The sequence below is a fragment of the Ailuropoda melanoleuca genome, chromosome 8 (genome assembly GCF_002007445.2).
Source record: "Ailuropoda melanoleuca isolate Jingjing chromosome 8, ASM200744v2, whole genome shotgun sequence".
NCBI classification, from domain to species: domain Eukaryota; kingdom Metazoa; phylum Chordata; class Mammalia; order Carnivora; family Ursidae; genus Ailuropoda; species Ailuropoda melanoleuca.
Window position 1 is genome coordinate 53,627,768 of NC_048225.1, and position 27,340 is coordinate 53,655,107.

The following is a 27,340-nucleotide window of genomic DNA, read 5'->3' on the forward strand; positions in this document are numbered from 1 at the left end:
TCTCGCTGACTGACTCTATCTCTGTCGAATAAATAAATAAAATTAAAAAAAAAGACATGTTTTGTCTAAATGATTCCCCATAAGTGGCCCATTCACGGGGTTTCTCTCCTGTATAAGTTTTCTGATACTGACTTCATGACTTTGGATAAGTTATTTATTGGAGCCTGAGGCCTCTCCTCTGAAAAAAATGGGAATATTGCGATGGAATAACATAATATTTAATGTGTGCGAAGTGCAAAGCTTAGCGTAGCACTTGACTCCTAGGGAGAGCTTAATGCACGGTGGCCATTGTACATGGTGGCTTCCTCTAACTTGGCTATACCATGGTCATTTGTCAGCAGGGACCATGAATTGCCCACCTTAGTGCCCCCAGAGCCTGGCAGTGGCAGGGGCTGTGTGAAGGTAGGTAGGTGAGTGATAAGTGGGAGAGCTTTATCAAAGCTGAGCAGAGGCCTTTTTGGGATACATCCATCATATTCCTGACTTAGCCTGATGGTGGCTGGGACCCTGCCCCTATGAAGCATTTTCTAAGCTTGATTTTCATGGATCTTGACAGCCAAAGGGAAGGACAGATAGAAGAAGAAATCTCTGGAGTCTGCTAACCCAGAGAAAAAGATCATCACCAACCCACCATCTTTTTAAACGTCATCCATCCTCACTCTTCAGGATTCTCTCTTAGAGCATTCATTCAACAACATTCACCCCATAGTTATTTACTGAGCCCCTGCCGTGCCCCAGGGATTGATAATGCAAATAAGATCTGTGCTCTCACTTATGTACGTGAAGCAGAAAGTAAGTAAACAAACCACGGCAAAGTGAGGGAAATGCTGTGTGACTCACCCCTGGATGTGGGACTTGGAGGAGTCAGGGAAGGCTTCCTGGAGAAAGAAACAGCTGAGCAGAAGACAGCACAGCAGTTCCCATAGCTGGCACAGCAGGGCCGGGAGGGATCTGAGCAATCACAGAGATACAGACTGTGCATTGTAAAATCGCAGAATCAGAGATTCTAACACCAAAGGATTCAGAGTAATAGGATCCATATTTCTCTACTAACAGTATTTTTTTCCAGGATCTTCTTTCACCAAGACCCAAGACATGTCTTGTTAGGGAAGCCCTGGCATTTTTGTAAAGTAATTTATGCCTATTGCACAACATGGAAAAATAAGACCTATGAAGAAGTGGGTTGGTGGGTGGAGGGAGTCTCCTTCAACCCCTGTTAATATTTAGCACGTTTCCTTTCCTTTCATTTATTTTTGGGGGCCTTGTTTTTAGTGTTATTTTTTTTAATTGGCATAATTTACATACCATAATATAATTTTTGCGTAAAATTTAGTGGTTTTTAATATATTCACAAGATTGAGTAACCATCACCACGATCTAATTCCAGGACATTTTCATCTCCCCAAAGAGAAACCCCAGACTCATTAGCAATCACTCCCCATTTCCCCCTCACCCCAGGCCCTGGCAGCCGCTAACCTGCGCTCTCTGTCTCTATGTGCTTGCCTATTCTGAACATTTCATGTAAGTGGGATCAAATAGTGAGTGGTCTTTTGTGTACACGTTTTCAAGGTTCATCCATGCGGCAGCAGGAATCAGTATGCCATCTCTTTTTATAGCTAAATAATATTTCTTTGTACGTAGATACCACATTTCAACAGTACATTCATCAGCTGATGGGCGTTTGGTTTTCTTTTTTACCCATTATGACTATTATGAATAAGGTGTGCTATGGACATTTATGTCCGTGTTTTATGTGTGGGCATCTGTTTTCAATTCTCTCGGGTATGCACCTAGGGATAGAATTGCTGGGTCATGTGGTAACCCTGTTTCACTTACAGAGGAACTGGCAAACTGTTTTTCAAAGTGATTCCACCGCATTCAATTGCCACCAACAATGCATGAGGGGGGTTCCGATAGCTACACATCCTTGACAACACTTGTTATTGTCTTTTTTTGATTGTAGGGTATCCTAGTGGGTGTGAAGTATCTCACTGTGGCTTTGATTTACATTTCTCCAATGACTAATAATATTGAACATCTTTTCATGTGCTTATTGGCCACTTGTATATCTTCTTGGAGAAATGTCTGTTTGAATCCATTGCCCATTTTTAATTGGGTTATTTGCCTGTTTATTGTTGAATTGTGAGAGGGTTTTTATATATCCTGGATACTAAACCCTTATCAGATACATGATTTGAGAATATTTTCTCTATTCTGTGGGTTGTCTTTTCACTTTCTTGATAGTGATCTTTGAAGCTCAAAAATGTTTAATTTTCATAAAAGGCAAATTTATCTCTTTTTTTAAGTTGCTTATGCTTTTGATGTCATTTCTAAGGTTACCATTGCCTGATCCAAGGTCATGTTGATTTAAACTTAGGTTTTCTTCTAAGAGTTGTATGGTTATAACTCTTACATTAAGGTCCTTGATCTATTTTGAGTTAATTTTTGTATATGGTGTGAGGTAGGAAGTCTAACTTTATTTTTTTGCATGTGGATATCCAGTTGTCCCAGCATCATTTGTTGAAAAGACTGTTTTGAGTTTTTTCCCCCCTATTGACTTGCATTGGCTCCTCTGTCACAAATCAATTGACCATAAATATATGGTTTTATTTCTGGACTTTTCAATTCTGTTCCATTGATCTATGTGTCTATCTTTATGCCAGCATCACACAGTCTTAATGACTGTAGCTTTGTAGTAAGTTTTGAATTTGGGAGTGTAAATCCTCCAGCTTTATTCTTTTTCAAGATTGTTTTGGCTGTTCTGGGCCTTTGCATTTCCATATGAATTTTAGGGCCAGTCTGTTCACTGTTCCTTCCTTCCGTCCGTCATTCCTTCCTTCCTTCCTTCCTAGATTTTATTTATTTATTTGAGAGAAAGCACGACCAGGGGGAAGAGCAGAGGGAGAGGGAAAAGCAGACTCCACGCTGAGCAGGGAGCCCACTTACCTGCGTGGGGCTTGATCGCAGGACCCCAAGACCATGACCTGAGACCATGACGCTTAACCAACTGAACCACCCAGGCACCTTCAGCCTGTTCATTTCTGGGGGGAAAAAAAAGCCAGTTGGGATTTTGATAGGGATTGCATTAAATCTATAGATCAATTTGGGAAGTATTGCCATCTTAACATGAAATCTTCTCATTCTTTCTTTTGGTATTTATTGAGTATAAAGTTGAGGTCATGCCAAATATATTATTTTGAATCCTGACTTATTCTGCTTAATATTCTATCATAGGCATTTCCTTGTGTTATAAAAGATGTGAGAATAATTTCAATGCTATGTAATATTCCATTGTTTGGTTGCACCACAAAGAATCATATACTTTTGGTTTTTGGCTTATCTATCATGGGTCATCATGGTGAAGGCACAAATGGACACTGAGAGGCTAGGTGGCTCACAGAAGGGCAGCAGAATATTAAAGGTGTCCCCTGCTGCAGGTAGGGGAATGGGACTCACTGGAAAAGACAGCGTTCTGGTTACTGGAGAGCTGACCTGCCTGCCCATCTGGGACCACCACCCTGATGGAATCAAATCAGGAAACACGGTTTAACTGACTACACGACATTGGTAGAAAGTGTTCATTTTAGGCATGTTTCTCTAGAACAGTGGATTAAAAAAATTTAAAAATTTGCATCATGAAATCCACTTAACCTTGTAACTCTGTTATCCTAAAATGAAGGTTTCACTAAATAATACTTTTTTTGTGTCAGCCAGGAGAAGCTGGTTTACTGCAGTAACAAACAATGCCCAAATCTTAGTGGAGTAAGAACTTTCTTTTTCTGTCATGCTACACATCTATCATGTAGCGCAGAGCCCTGGCGTTAGTTTACGGGAGTCTTCTCCCTCCTGATTGTTGCTGGTTTCAGTGGCAGAGGAAGGAGGGTAGGGTAGGCAGAAGAATGGTGCCCCAGAGACGTCTACATGCTAATCCCTGGAACCTTTGAGCATGTTATATCATGTGGGAAAGGGGAATTACAGTTGCAGAAGGAATTAAGGTTGCTAGTCAGCTGACCCTAAATTAGGGGGCCGAATGTATTCATAAAAGTCTGTAAAAATAGAAGAGGGGGGCAGAAGAGGTCAGAATGATGCAGTGTAATAAGAACTTAACCTGCTGTGGTTGGCCTTGAAGATGGAAGAAGAGGCCATGAGACAAATGTGGGTGGCCTCTAGACGCTGGGAAGGGTGAGGAAACAGATTCACTTTGGAGCCTCTGGAAAGAATGTAGCCCAGCCAACATCTTGATTTTGACCCTGTGGGGTACATTTCGAACTTCGGACCTACGAAACTGTTAGATAAATTCATGTTGTTTTAAGCCACTAAGTTTGTGGTCATTTGTTACAGGCTCTATAGGAAACGAAAACGTGTACTAGCCCTTAACTTGCTTCTACCCGGAAGTGACGTGGGGCACTTCTGCTTCTATCTCATTGGCCAGAGCAAACCATATGGGCATGCCTAACTTCACAGGACTGCCTAGCCTTAGAGGGAAATGGAATATTGGTGAATATAGTAATACCACTACACCCTTGCTATCTCTATGTCACGCTGCTGTCTTCTACTCTATGCCATTAAAACAAAACAACGAAGTGCCGGCGGCAACTCTTTTACGTCAATTTCATGATCGACTAATAGGGCTGCGACCCCCCATTAGTAAAGCCCTGCTCTGTGGACCCTCCTCTGCCCAAGCCTCATAGAACACATGACACGCCCTCGACACAGCTGATTGGTCCAGGCCGGGGGAACGTGACCAAAGCTGATCAATCAAATTCCTCTCCTGGGAATTTGGAATTGGGCCATTCAGCCAGTTAACAGTGAGAAGCTGAGTGAGAGGCAGAGTAGAAACAGGGTCGGAATGAGAGCCACATGCAAGCCAAAATGACGGAGGAGCCGAAAAGCCCTGAGTAAGCAGAGAGAGCTGGTCCCCAGAGGCAATGGAGCCGCGGCACGGAGAGCAGCACAGCCCCGAGAGCATGCAGCCCCAGGGGGAGAGGTGGAGCAAGAGCAACCGCCTGAGAGGCTGATGGCTTCCCCGTTCGTGGCTCCAGCACTCCTGCGTCCTGCCTGCGCGTCCTTCCCGTGAGATTTTTGTCTCCTTATTGTCCTCCCTCCTCCTTTTCTCGAGCCACGCTCGCCGGGTTTCTGTTCCTTGTCTCCAGTGAGCTTTAATCAGCTAGAACACCCCCGGTGTTTCTCTAATGGGACTTAGCTTTGACTCTGAGAATCAGGCTGGTGGGGCACGGATGGGTCTGGGGGGGGGGCAAACCAAACCCAGGCTGCCCTCAATTTTGCACGTGTGTCTTCACGGTGGACAGGCAGAAGCCGTCTGTGTGGTGCTGCACAAATGCAGGGCCCAGGGAACTGGAAGCACCCCCCCCTCGCTGGGGGCCCTTTTCCTGACAGTGTTGGGGTCAGGAAGCCAGTGGGGTTGTTTCAGGGAGGGTTTGGCTGTGCAACAGAGCGGATGGGACATGGGCTCTGGAGACACACAGCCAGAGTTCACCGCCCAGAGCCTCAGTTTCCTCATCTCTGAAATGGGATTGTTGAAGGATCAGCAGTGTTCTGGGAAAAATACTAAGAGGCGCGACCAGGGCAGAACATGTGCTCGGGGCATGGGAAGCTGCTGTTGTTGTTTGAGGAAACCATCACAGTCCTGGCTTCCTGAGGAGGTGGCCCCTGGGGCCGATTGAGTTAGCACAGGACATTCCCCACCACTGGCCATGTTTCCTGCCCTTGTTGCCCTCACTGTCCTTCTCGCCCCTTACTCACCCGTTCATCTCTTCGCTCTCTTCCGCCCCTCTCCAGACGCATTTCCCTTCTTTTCTGCCTTTCCCCGAAGCTGATAAAACAAAACAAAACAAAACCACCTGCTTTAGGAAAGCAGCAGGGTTGGCTATAAAGCACCTAGCCTCTGGAGGCAGACACAATTGGGTCTGAATCCTGACTCAGCCTCTTGGCTTGCTCTGGGTTCCTGGACAAATTACTATGTCTCTCTGAACCCCGAGTTTATTATGTGTAAAATGGGAGTTATAATGCCCATTTCACAGTGTGCTATGAAAAAGCACTCAACAAATGCTAGTTCTGGCTGTCTTACTGCCCTTCCTCCTTCCCTCCCTCCCTTCTTGGCTATCAGTCCCCCCAACCTGGCCCCCAGCCCCCTCCTGCAGTGAGGACGGCCCTCACTCTGCTCCTCTCCTCTCCAGAATCACCAGAGTGGCTTTCCCTGACTCATTTATAACTCAGGCATTTGTGGTCTCTCGTTTCTCTCAGGCCCTGGGCTCCGCAGAGGTGGACTGAGGTTTCTGGAAGCAGCTGGGGGTCCCTGTGACTTCTCTGGTGTCCTGGTCTCCTGCGCAGGTCCAGCCCTAGCTTGGGAGCTGCTGGTTCAAACTGTGTGATCTGTATTTTTTCTCACTTAGTGATTATTGCACCCCAGCTGACTGTGGCATTTTCACACTCCAAACACTGATAAATATTTATGAGGAGGAGAAAAGCCCGGAAGTAGGGAAGATGGGAGAGAGAAGTGCCAGGCCCTTCTTTGCAAGCCAAGCTCAGCCCTCTCAGTGGTCCCTTGGGCCCCAGAAGTGAGGTTGGGGGTCCTGAGGAGGCAGTCCCCGCACCCCTTCTGCGACTGTCCCTGTGGCACTGTGGGCCTCACCCCGCCTTGCCCTGGGGGGCCTGCTCCATGCTCTGGGTTTTTGGTTTGTTTCATCTCTCATTCCATTTGTTATGCTCACACCTGCAGGGCAGTGACCCTCTCCCTTCTTTTCTCTCCTTCCCACCCTCCTCCAGCAACTTCTCTAGTCTCTGCCTCTTTCCTTTTTCTTCTCTCCTCCCAACATTACTCTGAGCAATTCTGGGACTAGATGATGGGGCTAGGTGAGGGGGTTTTAGGCTCCCAGACCCAGCTGGGGGAGAGGATGGGGAGGTTGCTGGTGGAGACTGCAGTGTGCTCTAGAAGGCCCAACAAGCACCTTGCAGGAGTTGGGGGCTGCTTATCTACCTGACTCGGGGTCCAGTGCTCTGCTGTGTGGTCATGGGCACATCACCTGTCTTTCCTGGGCCTCAGTCTCTCAGTTGATTCCTTCACTAATTCATTCATGCACCGACTCAACTAATATTTGTCGAGTGCTTGCTACCTGCCACGCATTAATACAGATTTATTAAATGCCTACTAGGGATGCCGTTCTAGGTACTCAGGACACATCAGTGGAGAAGAAAGACCAGGCTCTCTGCCTGGTGGAGCTGACGTGTTAGCAGAGCAGACAGGCATAAATTAGCAAGTCACCAGTGTAGCGGGTTAGCAAGTGGTGAGTGCTGTGGGAAAGTGAACTGAGCCAGAGGAGGAGAGGGAGTGCAAGGTGAATTCTCGGTGAAGCCCCATCACAGAAGACATGGGGCTGGGCCAGCAGATCTGGGGTGGGGAGCATCCTGGGGCAGGTACTGCTCGAGCAAAGGCCCTGAGGCAGGACCCACCCTGGTGTGCTGAAGGAACAGCAAGGAGGCGCTGTGACTGGAGGGGTGAGGGGAGTGGGAGGCGATGTCCAGGGGTAAAGGAGGCAGGGCAGACCACACACACAGGGCTTTTCTTCTGCGTGAGCTGGGGGGATTGAGCAAATGAGCAGCAGGGCCTGACCTATCTTTAGAGACTCTGTCAGCCTGCTGTGTGAGGAGGAGGCTGAGGGGCCCATGGCAGATCCCACAAGAGGTATATTGGCAATAATGGGGCTTGGGTGGGGTCGCGCCGGAGATGGTAAGATCTGATTATACCAGACACTGCTCTGGCTCACAAGGCTTGGACGGTGCCTGGAAATCAGTCCAGGCACTTGTCCTCTGTCCTGCCAAGGGATGGCCTGTGGGGGGGCCTTCCCCTGGAGGGATGCGCTAATCCTGGCTTCTTCTCTGTCCACAGGGTGTTCAAGAAAGCAAGCCCGAATGGAAAGGTGAGTCCGTAACAACCACACCCCAGCTCCTCCCTGGCCCCAAACTCTCGTCCTCTCTAGGGTATTTCTATTGCCCATGCAGGACTCCCCACACGCCCCCATATGTCCTTAGGAGCTGCCTACCACAGGGGGAGGGGCCGCGCAGGCAACATTCTGTCTGTGGGGGGGGCAGTACAACTCCCCTGGACTTCAAGGAGCTCTGCTCTGGGTTGAGACACAGCCTTTTTTAGAGAGACTTCAGTGCGAGTGTGATAATTAGACTAAGTGCCGAGGGCCTCAGGGCACCAAATCCCCTGGTGTGAGAGGCCCCTAGAGCCTCTCTGCTGAACCCTGGATCCACGTAATTATCTGGAGCAGCTCCCAGGGCCTGTCCTGCTTTCTCACTTTCCACAGGCCCCAGGCTCCATCCTGCTTTCCTTTCCGTTCAGCAAATAGATATTACTGACATCATTCCTTGTCGGGTACAGGCCAAGCCGGCGGGGACTGGGACAGGGTATACCAAGACAAATGAGGCACAGCCCGTGCCACTCACAGCAAGATGGGGGAGGCAGACACAGAAGCCCATCGCTTCAATATGAAGCGGCAGGGGTGAGATCAAGGGATGCCCAGGGGCTCCAGGACGCAGCCTGGGCAGTTGGGTCAGCTCCTCTCTAAGAGGGATGCATATCCTGGCAAGGCAGGGTGAAGAAGGGCCTTCTAGGCATGAACATAACTCACAGGGAGTGCGGGGGCATCGACAGCAGTTGAATCAGAGTGCCAAGAGGGAGGCAGGGGGAGTGGGAGCTGAGGTGAGGCAGGCTGCAGGGCGTAGGAGCTCGGACTCGGGGCCTGGGCTGGCAAATAGCCCCACGTTGCTCCCACGTCTCCCTTCTCTGCCCACAGCAGACATCGCCGATCTCTGTTCACCCTTTCCTGCTGAGCCCGGATTCCATCTTGGATGCCTTCTCTACCCAGAGCCCCAGCCAGCCCCCGATCCATCAGAGCTGGCATTTGGAATGAAACCCATTTGTCATCATACCTCTGGGCATAGGAACCATTAGAGGGTTTTCAGATGGGAGGAGCAGATTCGATTTGCATTTTTGGATAACCAGTCTGGCTAAGGAGGGGAGAAAGGCCTCCAGTCCAGAGCATGCGAGGCTGCAGGCAGCAGGCCACGCAGGGGGCTGGTGTGTCTGGTACGTTGTCCAGGCAACAGAGGCTGTGGGGAGGAGGAGGGCTGGACCGAGAGAGCCGATGGAGGGAGGGGGCTCCGCCAGACGCGGGGACCGTGCAGGAACCGGAAGTGTCTTGGATGATTCTGGATTCTAGCTCTGGAGTTTCTTCCCTGCAGGCTGGCTACCCAGCAGGACAGCGGCTCCCCGTTCCTCATTTGCCTTGGAAAACCAGTCCTAGTATGAGTGGCCCCCGGCCAGACTGCACTGGGGCGAAGAGCAGTGAGGAGCACCGAGCTCAGGGTTTAGCGCCTTCCCCCCGCCCCCCCCCCACCCCGGTTGCCCTTGCTGTCTCAGAGATGCGCGCAGCACTCCCCGGGGGCAGCAGACTTTTTTGCTGCTGCTGCTCTACGCTCAGTGGTGCTTGGCGTGAAGATTTCAGGCCTCAGTGTCCTCATCTGTAAAATGGGAACAATAACACCTAGGATACATCGGTGCTTTCAAATATGCAAGGGTTTGTTAGTATCGGGGCTGGAGCTCAGGTCCAAGTCCAGGTAGGACTTCGATGTGGGTTCGGGGTGGGTGTAGCAGTCGCAGAGGCAGCTCCCAGGGTTTTCTCCAGGGCAAGCACCGGTGGCTTTTCAGGGATGTGTCCTCCAGACCCACAGCTGCTAACACCCCCTGTGCCTGTCTTCCCCAGCTCACTGTCTATCTGGGAAAGCGGGACTTTGTGGACCACATCGACCTCGTGGACCCTGTGGGTGAGTCCCTGTAGGCTGGGGAGGAAGGTGGGGAAAGGTGGGGCTGACCTGGCCCCTTCTAGAGAAGGGTATGTTAGGGCCACCCGGGAATAGCCCTCAGGTCTCCAGAGGGTCCTGGTGCCAAGAACAGGGTGTGAGTGACTTCCGGTGATAGTCGGCAAACATTTACCACATTTACCGAGCAGCTCCTTGTCCCTCAGCGAGGACCATGTGAGGGGAAAGTGCGGGCGGATTGAGGGGAGAAGCCAGGAGGGGTGCTGGGAGATAGTGAGGAGGGTAAAGAGCCACCAGTGTGAGGCTTCTTACGTACCAGACACTGGGGTAGCTCCATTATTATGCCTGCTTTGCCACTGAGGAGAATGAGGCCCAGAGAGGTTAAGTGACTTGCTCCAGGTCACACAGCTAGTGGGTTGAGGAGCCTGGATTCAAACCCGGGCAGCCTGGCTCCACAGAACCTTTGTTCTGCTGCATCCTGATGGCAAAGGTGGGAGATGGAAGAAAACCTTGGGGCTTATGAAATGGGGGCTGTACTCACCCACATGGGCATGGTCTTGGCAGAGGCTGGGCTGTGGCTAAAGGCACCTTTCAAAGTCTTACTCTGGCTGAAGGTTTCTCAGCCTCGGCACTCTTGACACTTTGGGCTGGCTAATTCTTTGTTGGTGGGGCCGTCCTGTGTGTGGTAGGTTGGTTAGGGATATCCCTGGCCTCTATCCGCTAGACCTTAGGACTACCCCCATCTCAGGAGGTCAATCAAAAATGTTTTTGAACATGGCCAGATCCTTCCTTAGGAGGCATAGTCACCCCGGTTAGGATTCTAAGAACCCTAGCTCCGGTTAGAAGAGCCTGACCTCACTGCCTCTTCCCACAGCTGTTGGAGGGAGGGAGGGAGGCCCAGAATTATCCCTGATTCACATATGGAGACAGTGAGGCCCAGAGAGGCTAAATATTTCAGAGAGACAACCAAAATGAGGCCAAAGGAGGTGACCGATTGGGAGGATGGACACTGGAAACTGCCTGAGGTCAAGTCCAGGTGTAGAAACTAGATGTGTTGCTTGGGGAACATTCACAGAGAACGTGGCCTCTTACATATCCCTGTGAGTTGTCCCGGGACCAGAAGGCAGAAGTGAGCGTGCAGTTCCAGAGCCGAGGTGGGAGCAGAGAGAGCACAGCTGGCAGGTTTTGGTTCACTGGGAGGAAGATCTTTGTGACAGTGGGGGCAGGAGAACTGGGGAGTCCCCGGGTCCCTCTGCTGAGGGGGTGTGTGCAGGGCTGTGGGCTGCAGAGAGGTCTGCTCCCCATTAGGCCCTCCCTTCCTGGCCTGGAGTAGGCCGGCCCCACCTCTCCTCCCCTGTGCTGTCTGGGGACCCTGTCTCAGTATCCCCTCTGCCACTGGCATCTCCTCCCTGATCTGGCCTCTTGGAGGCAGTGAGCAAGCCTCCCCGTGTTTGCCTGGCCTGCTGCAAAGCATAGTTTCCAGCAGACTATCTGGGGCCAGGGCTGTCCCTACCCATCGGCCTATTAAGGACAGCAGCGGGGGTGGCGTTGAGGCTGGGGGTGGGGCAGGAGCAGGAGGTTACCAGCCCCCCAGCACACACACCCTGAGGGCTGGTTCAGTCAGTGTGCACAGAGCGCCTACTTTGAGCCAGGCCCTGTGCTGGGCCCTGGGGATCCCAGAGCTCTGGGGCACTGTCCAGAGTTGATCAAATGACCCACAGAGAGGAATACCTTGCCCATCACGACACTGAACTGATTATGAATTCCCAATGCATAACTACCCGCCATGGCTCCCTGTTAGGCTCCAGGGCAAGTCTGAACCCCCAGCCTTGCAGACAGGACACTGCAGGTCAGGCCTGGCCCTGCTTCCTCCACCACTCCCAGGATCTACTCCCCTGAGCCCCAGAGCCACACACAACCCCCCGCAGTTTTGCGCTGCCCCGTGGTCGTCTAATTGGTGACTCTTACTTGCCCTTTAAGACATGGCTCCTACTTCCGTCCCCCAGGAAGCCTTCCCTGACACTCCTGGTTGGGGGAGTGCCCTCTCCCCCAGTTTTATACAGAGCCCCTGGTGCTCAGGCACAGAGGAAACATGCACAGCAGAAGGAGGGAAGATGGCAGGTTCTGAGATGGGGTGGACCCTCCCCTGACCAGGTATCCCTTGGGCCTGCCCAGGACTGGATAGGACCAGGAGCCCTCTGGCACTCCCTTCAGGACGTGGCCCCTAAGATTCCCTGAGAGATTGCTGTGCGGGCAGCGTGGGGGTGTGGGTCGCAGTAGGTGAGAGCTGGGGAGAGAAAATTGTGCTTGTTCATGGGTATGGCCGTGTGAAGTTTGGCCAGGGTGACTGGGGATGTCAGGCAAGGAGGTGACCCCTGAGCCTGTGTTTCTGGCCTCCTGGGGTCCTGTGGGGAGAAAATGTCCTTTGTGTCCTGCCGCGGCCAGGCCTGGGGACATTCTCCGTGGAATCGCAGGAACCGGGCACCATCTCAGCTTTAAACATATTAACTCCGTTAGTCTTCAGAGGAGCCCTGGGAGGTCGGTTTTATAGGATCACAACTCCTGGTGGCAGATCCCAAATCCAAGAAACTCTAGAAGTCTAAACTTGCTCGTAAGTTTGAGGGAGGATTCATTTAGTGGCAAAACCTGACCTGAACTAATAGGAAACTAGCCTCTTGGTGAAAATACTCATGTTTCCCTGCGGCGGTGTTACGGAATATATGGAAGATAGACCGTGTGGCCTTTCCACAATTCAGAACCTCTAAATTCTAAAGTATACCCGATCGTAGGGGTTTCGGACCCATATTGTTGTTCTTATGAACAGGGAAGAAGCAGAGAAGTAATGTGCCCCACGTCACCAGCTGGGCCCGTAAGGCCAGCCTGAGGGTAGGGGTGGGGCATGGCAGTGCCCTCCCCTTGGTGCTGGCCTCCCCATTTCTCTCCTGAGGCTTTTCGACAGATGGTTAGGTTTGGGTTTGGCTTGGTGTTTGGGGCTCAGGAATCTGAGAGGTCAAGTTGGGAGGGTCTGCTTACTCTCTGTCCTTCTTCCAGATGGCGTGGTCCTGGTGGATCCTGAGTATCTCAAGGAGAGGAGAGGTGAGGTGGTGGTCTCCACCTCCGGCCTGTGAAGGGACCTCCTATTCCCCCACCGACCTCTAGCCCAGGGCCTCCCTGAGTCCCAGGCAGGACATCAATTAATTTTACGGTCTTTCCCTGCCCAGCCTCCACTGGCTCTTCCCTTTGCAACTCCTACGAGCATCAGAGCAGGTGCCCTGGCCTCCTCCGGCCTTGGCAGCCCACCCGTGCCCATTTTAGAAGAACCTTGTCAACGCCCCAAGCACTCTCACATCAATATATCATGACTTCCGCAAGGCCGGGGATGCCCGTTAGAGCAGGAATTAGGGTCTCATTACAGAAGAGAAAATTGAATCCCAGGGAGGTGGAGGGATTGTCCAAGGTCCACAGGAAGACACGAGGTGGGGGTTGGGCTAGGGCAAGACTCCATGCCTTCCAGACACCACTCAGCACTTGTTTTCCCCTCCCTCTGCTCTCTGCAGCCACAACCCTTTCCCAGCCCACCCCACCCCCCTTCCAATCCTGCCGGGCTACTCCAGCCCTCCCCAACCCTGTCAGATCATCTCCTGTGCTCCTCCGAGCTCCACTGGCAAGAGTCGGGTGCGGGGGGTGGGGAAGGACAGAACTAATCCATCAGTCAGCCCCCACCTCCCCCGCCCCACCCCGACCCTGGGGACAGGCCTGAGTGGCTCTCCCGGGTACCCAGTCCCCCCATCCCCAGGGCAGCACAGCCCTCCCCACAGGAGCTTTGGGACAGACCTGTGGGCTTCAGCTCCTGGCCAGTGCCAGGGCTCCTGGCCAGTGCCAGGGCTCAGCTCCTGGCCAGTGCCAGTGCTCTGGGGGGGCTTGTTTGCTGCCCTCCTGGGCCTATCCTCAGTGCCCCCTGCTCCCACAGTCTATGTGACGCTGACCTGCGCCTTCCGCTACGGCCGGGAAGACCTGGATGTCCTGGGCCTGACCTTTCGAAAGGACCTGTTTGTGGCCAACGTGCAGTCCTTCCCGCCAGCCCCCGAGGACAAGAAGCCCCTGACGCGGCTGCAGGAGCGTCTGATCAAGAAGCTGGGCGAGCACGCCTATCCTTTCACCTTTGAGGTTAGGGACGGCCGGCCGTGCCACCCGTAGGAAGCCCTGTGGGCAGGCACGTGGGGGCAGCACTCAGTTTCTCAGTGTACATTGGGACCTGGGGCACTGTCACTGATCCTGCCTGGTAAGTGTCTCTTCTCTGGCCACTGCCAGGGTGTCACCTTACCTCTGAGCTCCTTGGACCCTCCGGAGTCCAGCTCATCGGTGGGAGAGAGCAGGCTGGGGAGAGGCCCCTGGGTTATGACGGGACTGTCTCCTCCCTCAGACCAGCTGCCCACATGCCCGGCTCCAGCCTGGCTCATGAACGAGGGATGGCACGTAGTGATTTCCCTGCCCTGCCACTTTTCCAAATGGAAATGCTCCCAGATACTGGATTTTCAAATTTCCTGTTTCTCAGACTCTGATTCTGAGATTCAGTGCAATCCGCTGGCTTTCTGGGAAGCTAGAGCAGGAGAGAGGATATAGTCATGCTGTTCAGAGTTGATGTATTGGTTTCCGGTGGCTGCTGTAAGAAAAGCCACTGCCAGCCTGGTAGGAATATGAAATATGGCTGGGAAAACACAAGTGCATGATCTTACAGTTTCTGGAGGTTAGAAGTCAAACACAGGTCGCACTGGGCTAAAATCGAGGTGTCAGCAAGGCTGTATTCTTTCTGGAGGCTCTAGGCCCTGCTCTTTCCAACTTCTAGAGACTGCTCAAGTTCCTTGGCTCGTCACCTACCCCTCTGTCTTCCAAGCCCACCAGTGGCTGGCCAGTCTCTCTCCTAGCCCACCACTCTGACACGGACTCTTCTGCGTCCCGCTTTCCCTGCTAAGGTCCCTTGGGGTTACATAGGGCACACCTGCATAATCCCAGATATTCTCCCCATCTTAAGATCCGTAACTTAATCACACCTGTAAAGTCCCCTTTGCCATGTAAGGTCACAGTCACAAGTTCTGGAGATTAGGACGTGGGCATCTTTGCGGGGACCCTTGTTCTGTCTCCCACAAGCTAGGCGAAACCCTTCAGACAGAGAAAAGCACTGACATCCTTGGCTTTACTGGAGGGGCTTCTGGCCCAATGTGGGGCATCCTTGGCCTGGTCTGATGGGGGAGATATGGTCTGTCCTCTGGAGCCCCTAGTCTGATGGAAGAGCCATGGCCTGTTGCTAGGGGGCACCTGGTCTGACAAATGTATGTGGGGGTGGTGGGTGGGTAACATGGGTGGGTCAGGGGTCAATGTGACAGGAGACTTATTCTGTCTGTCCTCTTAACAGATCCCTCCGAACCTCCCGTGCTCTGTGACATTGCAGCCGGGGCCTGAAGACACAGGGAAGGTGGGTCACCTCTCTAGAAGCATCTCTGTGGGTGTAGGACATTTGTATCCCCAGGGCCCTGGCTTTCTCTCTAAGATGCCCCGGAACCCTCTGTGGAAGCGTCCTTGTGTCTAGGACATTTCAATTCGGCCTCAGATAAGCAGTCTCTTTTCATACAGGGAGGCAGAGAGGGTGTCACCTCCCCCCCCCCCGCATTCAGTTATGTGCAGTCTCTCCTGCTGCAGCAAAACCAGAACATTCTCTGGACTACACCTGGCCTCACAGCCTTGCAGGGGGTGCATTCAGTGTGGTTTCACAAGTGCAGAGACTGAGGCCCTGAGAGAAGTGACACCCCTAGGGTCACAGGCCCTGGATCTGAGCTCCCGTTTCTTCATCTGCAAAATGGAGGCAATAGGATGCGGCACCTGGTGCGGTTGAAAGGCGGGAGTGAGAGCTGAAGCGCCGTAGGGTCCGCTCACAGTAGTCATGCTCCCCGCACAGGGCTGCAGAGGCCCCGCTGTTATTTTCGGTGGCTGCCTTGATGGGGACAGCCTCCCAGACCAGGCAGGTGCCCAGAGGGTGGAGCCCATTTGGGCCAGTGTGGGACCGTGTTGGGACTGCTGGGAGAGGCAGCCACCCATGGAGACAGCACCACCCTGGCGCTGAGCACCGGGTCCTGAGTCAGGCTGGGGTGGGGGTCGGGCTGTGAGAATTTGGTGCTCCTATCCAGCGTCCTCGTCTGTAAAATGAGAGGGTGGGATGGCTGTGCTGTGGGGACCCTGCCCTATCCAAGACCCTGTGGTCAGCAGCCCCTTCCCCTCAGGCCTGTGGTGTGGACTATGAAGTCAAAGCCTTCTGTGCCGAGAACCTGGAGGAGAAGATCCACAAGCGGTGAGAAGGGCGCAGCTTCCGCTGGGTGTGGGCTGCCTGCCGGCAGAGGGAGGGAGACAGCGCCCCGAAGTCCGTAGAAGAGATAAGTAACAATAGCTGGAAGTGTGCGAGGAGGGGCCGCACATTCCAGCCTCAGGAACTCAGGGAAGGGCACTCTGGAAGGCTGGCGACTCACGGGGGGGTTTCCCGGGGCAGGTGGCGCAATGGCCCTGGCTCAGGCCTCACTGTTTCTCCATTTACGCCATTTATGCCTCCGTACCTGCCTCCTCCATCTCTCTGCCTCTAGGCTTGCCACACCAGACTTTATTTTGTTTTGGAAAGAAACAAAGTTCAGATAGTTTTTAACAGTGAGCAAGATTTTTCCCAGCCATCCTGGACCCGCATTTCCCACTTCTCCGGGGAGGCCATTAGCCGCAGGTGGTGGTTGGGGCTGGGTGGAGGAGGGGTCGTTTTGGGGTCAGTGGAAGCTTCCAAGCAAGAGAGGGAAGAGGAGTAAGTGAAGCCCCCCCCCCCCCCCCAGCAACGGGGAGGGTCAGCCTGGGTGTCAGAGAAGGTACTGTTCTGGGAGGCACAGCCCTGGGCAGACAGTCCGTGCTGGCAGCGGGAACCCACTGGCCCTGACTTCTGAGATGGACTGCCCAGCCCTGCTCTCACGCCTGCTCCTCCTCAAGGCAGGCCCTGCCCTGCCTCCTGGAGAGGCTGGCCTCGGCTCCCGACTCTGATGCGCCCTGCCTCCCCAGGCAGTGCGATCCTCCCGGAGGCGGGCTGAGGGAGGGCGCTGTGGCTTCTTAGGGAGTGGGCTGAGTTTGCCACCTAGTGGCTGAAGAGTATATTGCATGCATCTCCATCTCCAGCCGGGGCAACCTTGGGGTANAGCCCGGGCAACCTTGGGGTGTGGGAAAATAGGACCCTTCTCCCTCGCTTCTCTTTCTTTTCTTCTTAAGACCTGAGACCAGGGGAAAGAAGGGGGTCTGTGGTTTTTTGAAGGGGCCCCGGCAAGAGCAAGGAAGAGGAACAACACTGAGGTCCACTGCCTTCACCCCACCCCAGTGGAACATTTTAAGTCCACACCAGAGTTACTACTAATAATGATAAACTGTCATTTATCAAGGGCCTATTAAGAACCAGGCACTATTCAGAGTGGAACATGCACAAACTCATTTAATCCTCTCAGCAACCCTGGGAGGGAGGTGTGGCTATTGTTCCTTTTTACAGATGAGGAATCTGAGGCCCACAGGTGAATTCACTCAAGGGCATATAGTTAGTAAGGGGAGAGCTAAGACCTTAAGCCTGACTGTCCGGTTCCAGGGAGTGAAGGTGAGAAATGGGGCTGCTGGGACATCCAGCACGCCACAGACACTGCCTTGGCGGGTCCCATCCCCTCCCCATCTTGGGTCCTTGTTTCCTCCCTGAGCCCCTGTCACCTGCACTGAGCCCCATCTAATCTCTCAGCTTCCACCTATTCACTGGGTCTCTATCCTCTTCACTGACCTGCGTCCCCCTGACTGAATCCACACCCCCTCACTGAACCCCGTCACCTCTCTGAGCCCGCACTTCTTCATAGGGCCCCTCCGCATCTTTTGCTTGAATAGACATTTGGAAGGCATTTGTTATATGGCAGGCACTGTCACAGGTGATGAGAACACAACGGTGAACAATGTAGATACAAATTTCTCTCCTTAAGCAGCTTACACTATTAGGTAACATAAGGGTGTATGAAGTGAAACATAGTGCCTTTCTTGCCATCCTGCTGGCTGTGTCACTGAAAAACTGCCACAGGGGAGAGGAGCTCTGATGGGGTAGGAGTTCAGACCAGGAGATCAAGGGAGCTGATGCAGGAAGGTTTCCTGGAAGAGGAGGTATTTAGCTCAGCCTTGAAGAAGGAAGCAAAAGAGGACAGAAGTGGGAAGAGGGTATTGCAGGCGGGGGCCCAGGGCAAGGGAAGCTGCAGAGAAAGGACTAGATGGACCATCAAGGGTGATCGTGAGGAAGTGAGGGTGGCTGCGGAGTGGGGCCAGGCGGTGACAAGGCCCTTGTCCACCTCTGCAGTTTGGACCGGATTCAAAGGCCACAGGGAGCCACGGCAGTCTCCTGAGCAGGAAAGGGAGGATTACAAGGGAAAGGGATGGAGGCAGGTGACTCTGGCTCTCTTTTGCTCTGCCCATCTCCATTAGGAATTCCGTGCGCCTGGTTATTAGGAAGGTTCAGTATGCCCCAGAGAGGCCTGGCCCCCAGCCCACAGCGGAGACCACCAGGCAGTTCCTCATGTCGGACAAGCCCTTGCATCTAGAGGCTTCCCTGGATAAGGAGGTAGGAGGCTTGGTCTTGGCAGGGGGTGGGGGCTGTTCTGCGGGGGCCGGGACCTCCCTGCCAGCTCTCTCATGGTCGCTAGGGCTCCTGGGGTAGGAGCTTCTGCCCCCAGTCCTAAGAGCATAGGGTTCAGGGAATCTGAGACCTCCCTTGGGGGATATAGGGAAGCCTCTGGGGGCTGAAAGGAGTGGCAGAGTGGGGCATGAGCCTGAAGGATGCGATCGACTTTAGAAGTCAGAGTACCTCTTGAAGGGACATGGGTCCTGGCTATCTGCCTGCACCCCTGGCCCCCTTTTGAAGTGTGGGGAATGCCTCTCTCTCTCTGGGGACAGCTGAGGGCAAGTGCTGGCAGCAAGATTTGAGCTGAGGTCCTTCAGTGAGGATTTGGAGCCGGTTCCCTCAATGAGCCAGCCAGTCCTTCCCTACCTTTCTCCTGCTTCTTCCAGACCCTCCTGAGTCTAGAATTCCTGGCATCCAGAGCCAGCAGGCTCGATACACCACCTAGTCCAAGTCCTCCATTGAACAGAGGGGGAAACCGAGGCTTAGGTAACCTGTCCAAGGTCATGCCAACTCTCATCTTCTTCATCATAATTATTACTAATGTTCTCATTATTTCCGGTGACCAGGTCAGGACTGGAGCCCAGGAATATCACCTTCTAATTCAATTATCTTTCAAAACCCTGCCGAGGCACAGTCTAACATGCCCAGTGCCTTAGCATCGGTGGGAAGTGTCTGAGAAACTTGAGGCCAATGTCAGAGTGGCCAAATTCTGGGGAACCCCAGGAGATGTGTGTGGGCCTCTTCTCCCTCCCTCCATCTAGAGCTTTAGTACCCTCCGGTCCAACCCTTCTCCCTTCTTCTGCCTCCCAGATCTATTACCACGGAGAACCCATCAGCGTTAATGTCCACGTCACCAACAACACCAACAAGACAGTGAAAAAGATCAAGATCTCGGGTACCTTGGGCAGGGGACCAACCCGGGGGCAGGCAAGGGGGAATCCTCCCAAGGGTTGGGGTAGCTGAAGGTTCTCCCCTTGTTAACAGCCCTGTGGATAACTACTGGCCCGCAGGGAAGCCCTGGGGCCTCCTCTAAGCCAAAGGGGAAGGCTTTGAGGCAGTAACACAGGCTGCTCATTGGCCAGGTAATGAGTTTAATGGGTAAGCCCCCTACTCTTAGCTTCCCTGGGTTCCCGGCAAAGCTGTCTCTGAGCNCCCTGTGGATAACTACTGGCCCGCAGGGAAGCCCTGGGGCCTCCTCTAAGCCAAAGGGGAAGGCTTTGAGGCTAGTAACACAGGCTGCTCATTGGCCATGTAATGAGTTTAATGGGTAAGCCCCCTACTCTTAGCTTCCCTGGGTTCCCGGCAAAGCTGTCCCTGAGTGAGAGTTCTGGTGATGGAAGAGAATGGGTGTGTTTGGGCTACCCTTTGGGTGGCAGACGGGGGTGGTCTTTTGCCAAATCTCCCAGTGCACTCTGGCCGTTCCCGGGGCTGAACATCCCCAGCTCGAGGGAGCCTGGAATGCCTGGGAGCGGCAGCCCTGGCTCACACCACCTTGTCTCCCTCTTCCTCCCAGTGCGCCAGTATGCGGACATCTGCCTTTTTAACACAGCCCAGTACAAGTGCCCCGTGGCCATGGAAGAGGCCGAGTAAGTGAGCACAAGCCCAGCCTTGGATGTGTGGGATTGGATGGGGAAACAAGAAGCCCTGGCTGCAGTTACAGGTGCACATGGTTCTTTTCCACGTGGCAGAGGCCTGGGCCTCAGGCTTCCTGGCCATTCACGGTAGATGATCCCAAACAGCCTTTTAGCAAACATCCACTCGATTTAGCTACAAGAAAGAGCATGCTACAGCCTAGGGAAAGACTACTCAAACTAGAATGACATAATGAGAGCTAATGAATCGAGGGGGACTGGGGTCGTAATGACACTGTGCCAGAAACCTCGATCAAAGGGCAGACTTTGCTCTGAGCTTCCTGGCAGCCAGGGCAAAGAGGGTAAGGCACTAGGTACATAGCTTTTCTTGTCTGATAAAAGAATAATCCAGCTCATTGGGTAAGAAGGGTTGTATGTGGGACGGTAGAGAATAATTATATTTAAAAAATCTAGGTTTGAGGGCAGCTACTGTGATTGAGCATAGAATTTTGTCTCGAGTTTGTGAGCAGCTAAGGCAAGAGGAGTGCTCTCAAGTGAAACATCTTTTCTCACCTAAAGGAAGTCGATGCTCCCATTAGAAGACACATCTGCTTTTTGTTTTTTGTTTTTTCCCTGGCCCTGCCTCCTTTGGGGAGGCAAGTGCATTCCATGTAATTTTTCATGTATGTGTGTGTTTATGGACATCTAATAGCACTCAGTATTTTGGAAAGTTATAAACATGTTGTAAGTGTTACTCTGTGGTCTTTGAGCTGTTGGACTGGGCTGGGGGTGATGGCTGGGGGGGTTGGCTCTGGGGCGTGTTTCCACACCTGTCTCCCTTCTTCTCAGTGACACCGTGGCTCCCAGTTCAACCTTCTGCAAGGTCTACACACTGACCCCCTTCCTGGCCAACAACAGAGAGAAGCGAGGCCTCGCCCTGGATGGGAAGCTCAAGCATGAAGACACGAACCTGGCCTCCAGCACCCTGTGAGGACCCACCCGCCCTCCTCCCTGCCCCCTAGGAGGAGGGCGGGTGGGTCCACACCCACCTTTCCCACCAGTGCCAGTCCATGCTGTGGTCACCCTCTCCACAACCATGGTCCCTGGCTCATCCTCAGGAGTTTGAACTGTAGGGAAACTGTCCCCTTACTCTCACCCCTATCCAGGGCTGACCCAGAGAGCCAGATGGGCCCCTAGACCCAGCTCCTTCTGTCAGTGCAGGGCTCTGCTGGATTGCCCAGGGGAGGGCAGGCTGGAGGGGCTTCCTGCAGGAAGCCACGGCTCCTGACCCAGTGTCTTCAGTCAGATGGGGTGTGTCCCTGAGGCAGAGCACGAGCAAGGCTGGAAGGAAGGGAGCGGCTCTGGAGGGAGAGGATGAATCAGGAGGGGCATGGGGAGTCTGGGGAGGTGTGGACAGTGAGCTGGGCTAGACCTGATGTTGGTGTGCCCCTCAGACGGATCCCTGGGCCATAAGATCATGCCTTCCTTGTGGTCATCACTGACTCGGAGGCTACCCTGCCCTCGTGGAGACCTGGGGTGTGGGGAGCTCGTGTCACCCTGCCCACTGAGGTCTGGCCCTTTGGTGGGGCGCTGGCCCTCCTCTGCAGGCCCTCCCCTGCCCCTGACTCCCAACGTGGACCCTGTGTTCCAGCCACATGGCTGTTCACCTGCATGCTAGCCCCTCACCTCCAAGGCTTTGCCCTCTTCCTCCACCCTGGCTCGAATCCTTCCAGACTTGGTTGGGTGGCCACCTCCTGCAGGGTTGTCCTCGATACCTCCTCCCCTACCTTGCCAACCTCCCTCTCCCTCTCGGAACTCACTGCGTAGCCCTTCATGCCCCCATGGGTTGCTGAGTAGTGGGGGAAGCAGCATCCATTCATCCAAGGGTAGAAAGAGCCCACCCCTCCGCATGCTGCTGGGATTCAAGCCCAGGCAAGGGAGTTTCACGGCCAGAGAGGGGACCCAGGGCTCCAGGTTCCCACCCACTCAGGGCAAAGCTTCCCTTTCTCATATACTGGGCTCTGTTCACACATGGTGGCGGGTGGCCCAGGAGAGGGACGGATGGCCGCTGCCCGGACTGCACCCCATGCCTGCTGTGTCTTTTCCACCCGTGACGGTCCATGAAGCTGCTTCCCTGTCACCTTGCAGGTTGAGGGAAGGAGCCAACCGGGAGATCCTGGGCATCATTGTTTCCTACAAAGTGAAAGTGAAGCTCGTGGTATCGCGGGGCGGGTGAGTGTTCTAGCCCAGCCCGAGACTCCTATGTGCAGAAGGGGGTGTCCCAGACCGCCCGGAGCCCACTGCCCCATTCTGCCTGTTCGCTGGACCTTTTTAGCTGCGTCCACTGAGAGGGTAAACCAAGCTGGAGGACTTCCCGTTCCTTTTCTTCCTCCATGTTCCTTTTCCTCCTCCTCTGTCTGCTTTCCCTCACCTGTTTCAGAGATTTTCGACCCCTCCCCTGCTCTTTCCACGTCTCTCTCTTCCTCCCCTCCCTTCCCTATCCCTGTCTAGGCACATGGGGTTGTTGTGGGGGGGGAGAGCTTCCTCAGAATCTATGCTGTGGGGTTTCGAGAGAGTTCTGTCCCCTCATTACGTCTTGGGGGCACAGCACCCACCCCAGCTCACGCCCATGCTGATCTGCTGAGGAAATGGCTGAAAGGGGCTCGGAATCGCAGAGCCGGATTGGGGTGTTCTGACTCCCCCATTTTACAGATGGGGAAGCAGAGGCCCAAACCGTTCTCCAAGCATTTCCTGAATTCTCCTCCCCTAACCTCAGGTTGTAGGCTGGGCACTGGGGTCACTGCAGTGGACCAGACATATTCCCGCCCCGGAGCATAGTCTGTGCCCACTTGCAAAGGTGGGCCTCCCATAGAGCAACTTTTCCCCACAGATCGGGCCTGAATGCTGTCATAAACCTAGAATTCAGATTGCTGATTTGTCACGGGGCTTTCTGTCTGACTCATAAGCTTCTGTGAAAAGATTTGCAAGCTAATAGCATGAGACGTTAGAATGATGCCTATTAGAATAATGAGCTGGAAGTATCAAATACTGACCACATATTATAGGACATCTCAGAATTGCAAATCCCAAATCCCATGTCCTGTGACTCTGCAGGACCCACAGTCCACCTTGAGCACTTCCTTGAGGAACCCTCGGTGAATCCCAAATTGATTTCTCCTGCCATCAGAGAGGCCTCCCCAGGGTCGGCTGTCATACTCCCTTTGCAGAGGAAGATCCTGGGGGCTCCGCGAGGTCTCCCGTGAGGGGGTTTGGCTGACCTAGGCCTGGATTTCAGTCCCCCAGGCACGGCTAATACCATTTCTGTGTATCTCTGGATGAGAGGTCCCAGCCACAGCGGTGGGTGGGAGCGCGTCTCAGGGTCTGCCCTACCCCTGCGGGCAGCAAGGTGGTGAATGAACGTGCTTTCTGTTTTCTTCCTCTCTGAACTCTCTCCTGACCACCTCTCCTGCCTCCTCTGACCCACCCAGCCTGTTGGGAGACCTTGCATCCAGGTAAAGCCCCTCCCTTCAACCTGATCTACCCACCTTCCTGGAGGGTCCAGAGACCACTGGGCTGACCGTCTGGAACCGTAGGGCACAGGGTTGGAAGGAGTCTTAGCAGTCACTTTCGATGCCCAGGCTCAGGCATGTGCTGGGACTAAAATCCTCTCCAGAGGGACTAGGGAGATGCAGTTTCTCTCCTAAAAAACCTTGCCCTATTCTTCCATCCCACCCGAGTGACAGGAATCTTTGCAGACAACAAAGTCAGCTTCTTGGATCTGGGGGATTAGCCCCCAAAAGTCTGATGTTTTGGAGAAATGCAGGCTTCACGGCTTCCAGACTTGTACACTAGTGAGAATCAGTTGCCGGCCATGTGTCGCTGAGGAGAGGTCCTGCGGAGATGTGCTCTTGTTGACAAGGTTCCTTGCAGCCAGCTCGATCCCCGCAATCTTCCAAAAAAGGCCCGTGCCCCACATGCTNGTTTCTCTCCTAAAAAACCTTGCCCTATTCTTCCATCCCACCCGAGTGACAGGAATCTTTGCAGACAACAAAGTCAGCTTCTTGGATCTGGGGGATTAGCCCCCAAAAGTCTGATGTTTTGGAGAAATGCAGGCTTCACGGCTTCCAGACTTGTACACTAGTGAGAATCAGTTGCCGGCCATGTGTCGCTGAGGAGAGGTCCTGCGGAGATGTGCTCTTGTTGACAAGGTTCCTTGCAGCCAGCTCGATCCCCTCAATCTTCCAAAAAAGGCCCATGCCCCACATGCCGTGTTTTTGCCTCCTCCTGTCACAAGATGGCAGTAGTGTTCATCCCAAGAAATCAGTCTATTTGGAGGGGTGAAATTAATTCAATTGAGTTCAGTTCGGTATAATTCAGTAAAGATTTCCGGAATCCAGATTTATGCCCAGCCTTGTGCTACAATGCTGAGGTCCCAGAGAAGAATCAGATATATCCCNGGGAAGAATCAGACATATCCCCCGCCCTTGATCACTCATGGCCTGCTGGGAGGTTAACGTCCACGTTCTTCCATCCATATGCTGTATGGCTTTCATGAAGGTTGGCGAACTCATTCTTCCCTTCTGTTAGCTCACTCTTCCAAGTGAACCTGGAAAAGCAACCACCTTTGTAAGCAAAAAGCCCCCCCCCTCAAAAAAGAGCCAAATTATTTCAATAACCTATGAATCCTCCATGTCCCTGTTGAGGAGAAGTAAAGATTGATTCTGGAAGGTACAAGTTCCATAGTTAAATCAAACCTTTTATGTACATCATCTCCTAGAAGTTCTAGTGGTTCTGGAAGATAAGCGTTGTTATCCCCATTTTTCAGATGAGCTCAGTGAGACCTGACAATGTAAAAGTGTCCCCCCAGACAGTGCTGGGCCAGGGAACGGACCTTTCTGGTTGCATAGCTTCTGTCTCTGCCTGCTCTGTTCTCCTTTCCCGTCCTCCCTGCCAACTGGGCCCCGGGCAGCAAGATCAGGAAGATAAGGTTGTGCCTGACAGTGACACCACCCCAAGCTGAGAGGAAGAGCTTTCATGGCTGATTTCATAGGAGTCACCTCCTCAATTCAGAGCTGTTGTCACGCAGTGGTTGGGGATGTGAATTATGGAGTCAGAATCCTATCTCTTGCTTCCAAAAAAAAAAAAAATCCTGTTTCTCACTTCCTGTTTATAGTTGTGTGGCCCTGTGTAGTATATTTTTCCTCCTTGTGCCTCAGTTTCCTAGTCTATACATATGGTATAATAATGGGATTTTTGTGGAGGTGAAACGAGTTACTCTAGAATAGTCCTTAGAATGGAGTCAGCATCACGTGTCTGCTCTTGTTATTATTTTGCTCCTCAGGGCCAAGGGGAGGGAAGTCCTGGTCAGAAGCACTGCCTAGTGTCAACATCTCCATTGTTCTTCCCCACCACCCAGACCCTCCAGCCCTACAGGGCTTCAAGGAAGAGCTCTAAGCACAATGTCCATAGCCCTGGGGCCTGGGCCCATACAACTTGAATTTGATTAAACTGACCTCGGAGGCAGGCGAGGCAAGGCAAGGCGTATCATCCAGATGGCAGGGGGCTAGGGCCCTTGGAGCACTTTTACAAGAGCCTCACAGGGATGTTGGGAGGTGGGGCTGAGTAGGGGTGAGGGGGGAAGGACAGGATGGAAGTTGGAAAGGGCAGTGTTAGGGAAGGCTGGGCTGGCTGTGGCAATTTGAGGCTGCAGGGTCCCAGGGCACCAGGGACGCATGTGCACTCTGCCCTGGGCAATCCTTTTCCCACCCCTATCCCTCCTCTCAGCTCATGAGAATCCAGGGACCCTTATCAGGAAAAGAGAGGTTTCCATTTCTCTCTAATTAAAAATTAAAATTAAAATTTTAAATTTTAAAATTGTTAACATTTAAATTAAAATTTAAAATTGTTAAAATTTTAAAAAGCAGAAAAGGTCTTCTAATTCGACTCCTAGACAGAGTAAGGTTCAGAGCGTGGCAGAACTGGGGCCTGAGTCCGCAGTCCCTGCCTCCACTGAGAGCTACCTCCTCTCGCCATAAAACCCTTCCCAGTCCTCAACTGATAGGGCCTGAGGCTTCTAGCCTGAGATTGAGCTTGAAGCTCACTGGGTCTGGGTCTTGTTTCAGTGACGTGGCCGTGGAACTGCCCTTCACCCTAATGCACCCCAAGCCCAAAGAGGAACCCCCACATCGTGAAGGTAAGCAGGATCTGCAGGACACCGGAGTGGGAGTTTCCAGGTTGCCGACCCCATTCTCCAGCTGCTGTCACCCCATCACCCCATCTCAATCTGGGTTAGCCTTCAGCCCAGAGTCACCCTTTTTCCTCAGCCCCCCAGGATCTTTTGTGAGGCCCAGTCTCCTCTATTTGCTTCTGACTCCCCCAAGAGACAGAGAGGTCTGACTCCTTTCTCCATGGGGAGGGCAGCTGGGAGTGGAGGGGACTGACTGGCTATTCTTGGAGCTCTTGTCTTGCATCCAGGTATAGGGAAAGGGGCTGCACAGATCAGGTGGCCCCTGAACACATCCGAATGACTTTTCCAAGTGATACCAGATTGGTCATATTTCCTTAAATCTAAGATGGTTTGAGTTGAACGAGACAACACTTAGTATGTACCACAAAGAAAAATGTCCCCACAATTAAACTATGAAATGCCATTGATTGTAAAACGCACCCCAAGTTCAGAGATGTGAAAGTGTGAAAAAAAAAATAATGGTTGTCTTAACGCTAAACGAAAGCCCTATATTTAAGGAAAGAGTCTAAGTCATGCAGGAAACATGCCAAAGGAGCAGGGTCCAGAGGTTTTTCTGTTCGTCTGGAGCCTCCTTGGACCCTTCCTGGACTCTCCTTCCTGCCTGTAGGATGATTTGGGGGTGTTTTCGAGACCAGGGACCAACCCTTCTTCCTCACTTCCCTTCTTCTTTAGGCCTCCCCATCTTAGCTTGGTTGCCCTCGGGTGGGGACCTGTGCCCACCTGCCCCCATGCCCACTCCCCACTAACCCACGGGCGTCCGCCCACCCTGTGTTCAGTTCCAGAGAACGAGGCGCCAGTAGATACCAATCTCATAGAACTTGACACAAAGTAAGCCAAACCCTGCCTGCAGACGTGAGGGGGGGTGGGCCTGGGGCGGGGGCGGGGCGATGGGATCATTTGCATATATGCTTATTAACCCCTGAGGAACAGCTGGTCTAACCCCGTCTGCTGAGAGCTGCCTCTGCT

The 27,340-nt window shown here is 53.0% G+C and overlaps 1 protein-coding gene across 4 annotated transcripts in view; it reads left to right on the forward strand.

Moving 5' to 3' along the window:
* ARRB1 (arrestin beta 1) overlaps positions 1–27,340 on the forward strand; it is a 75,955-nt gene that overhangs the window by 41,235 nt on the left and 7,380 nt on the right. For 2 of the 4 annotated variants that reach the window (XM_019795366.2, XM_019795367.2), the window contains exons 2-15: positions 7,907–7,937; positions 9,789–9,849; positions 12,895–12,939; positions 13,814–14,010; positions 15,257–15,316; positions 16,119–16,186; positions 18,361–18,496; positions 19,367–19,451; positions 20,070–20,142; positions 20,977–21,114; positions 22,276–22,359; positions 23,616–23,639; positions 26,250–26,320; positions 27,151–27,202. In XM_019795366.2, the coding sequence (XP_019650925.1) occupies positions 7,907–7,937; positions 9,789–9,849; positions 12,895–12,939; positions 13,814–14,010; positions 15,257–15,316; positions 16,119–16,186; positions 18,361–18,496; positions 19,367–19,451; positions 20,070–20,142; positions 20,977–21,114; positions 22,276–22,359; positions 23,616–23,639; positions 26,250–26,320; positions 27,151–27,202 (1,125 nt within the window). Of the gene's footprint in view, positions 1–4,469; positions 5,074–7,906; positions 7,938–9,788; positions 9,850–12,894; positions 12,940–13,813; positions 14,011–15,256; positions 15,317–16,118; positions 16,187–18,360; positions 18,497–19,366; positions 19,452–20,069; positions 20,143–20,976; positions 21,115–22,275; positions 22,360–23,615; positions 23,640–26,249; positions 26,321–27,150; positions 27,203–27,340 lie in introns of those variants that run through there. The other 2 variants (XM_019795365.2, XM_034666323.1) reach the window with 2 other exon arrangements.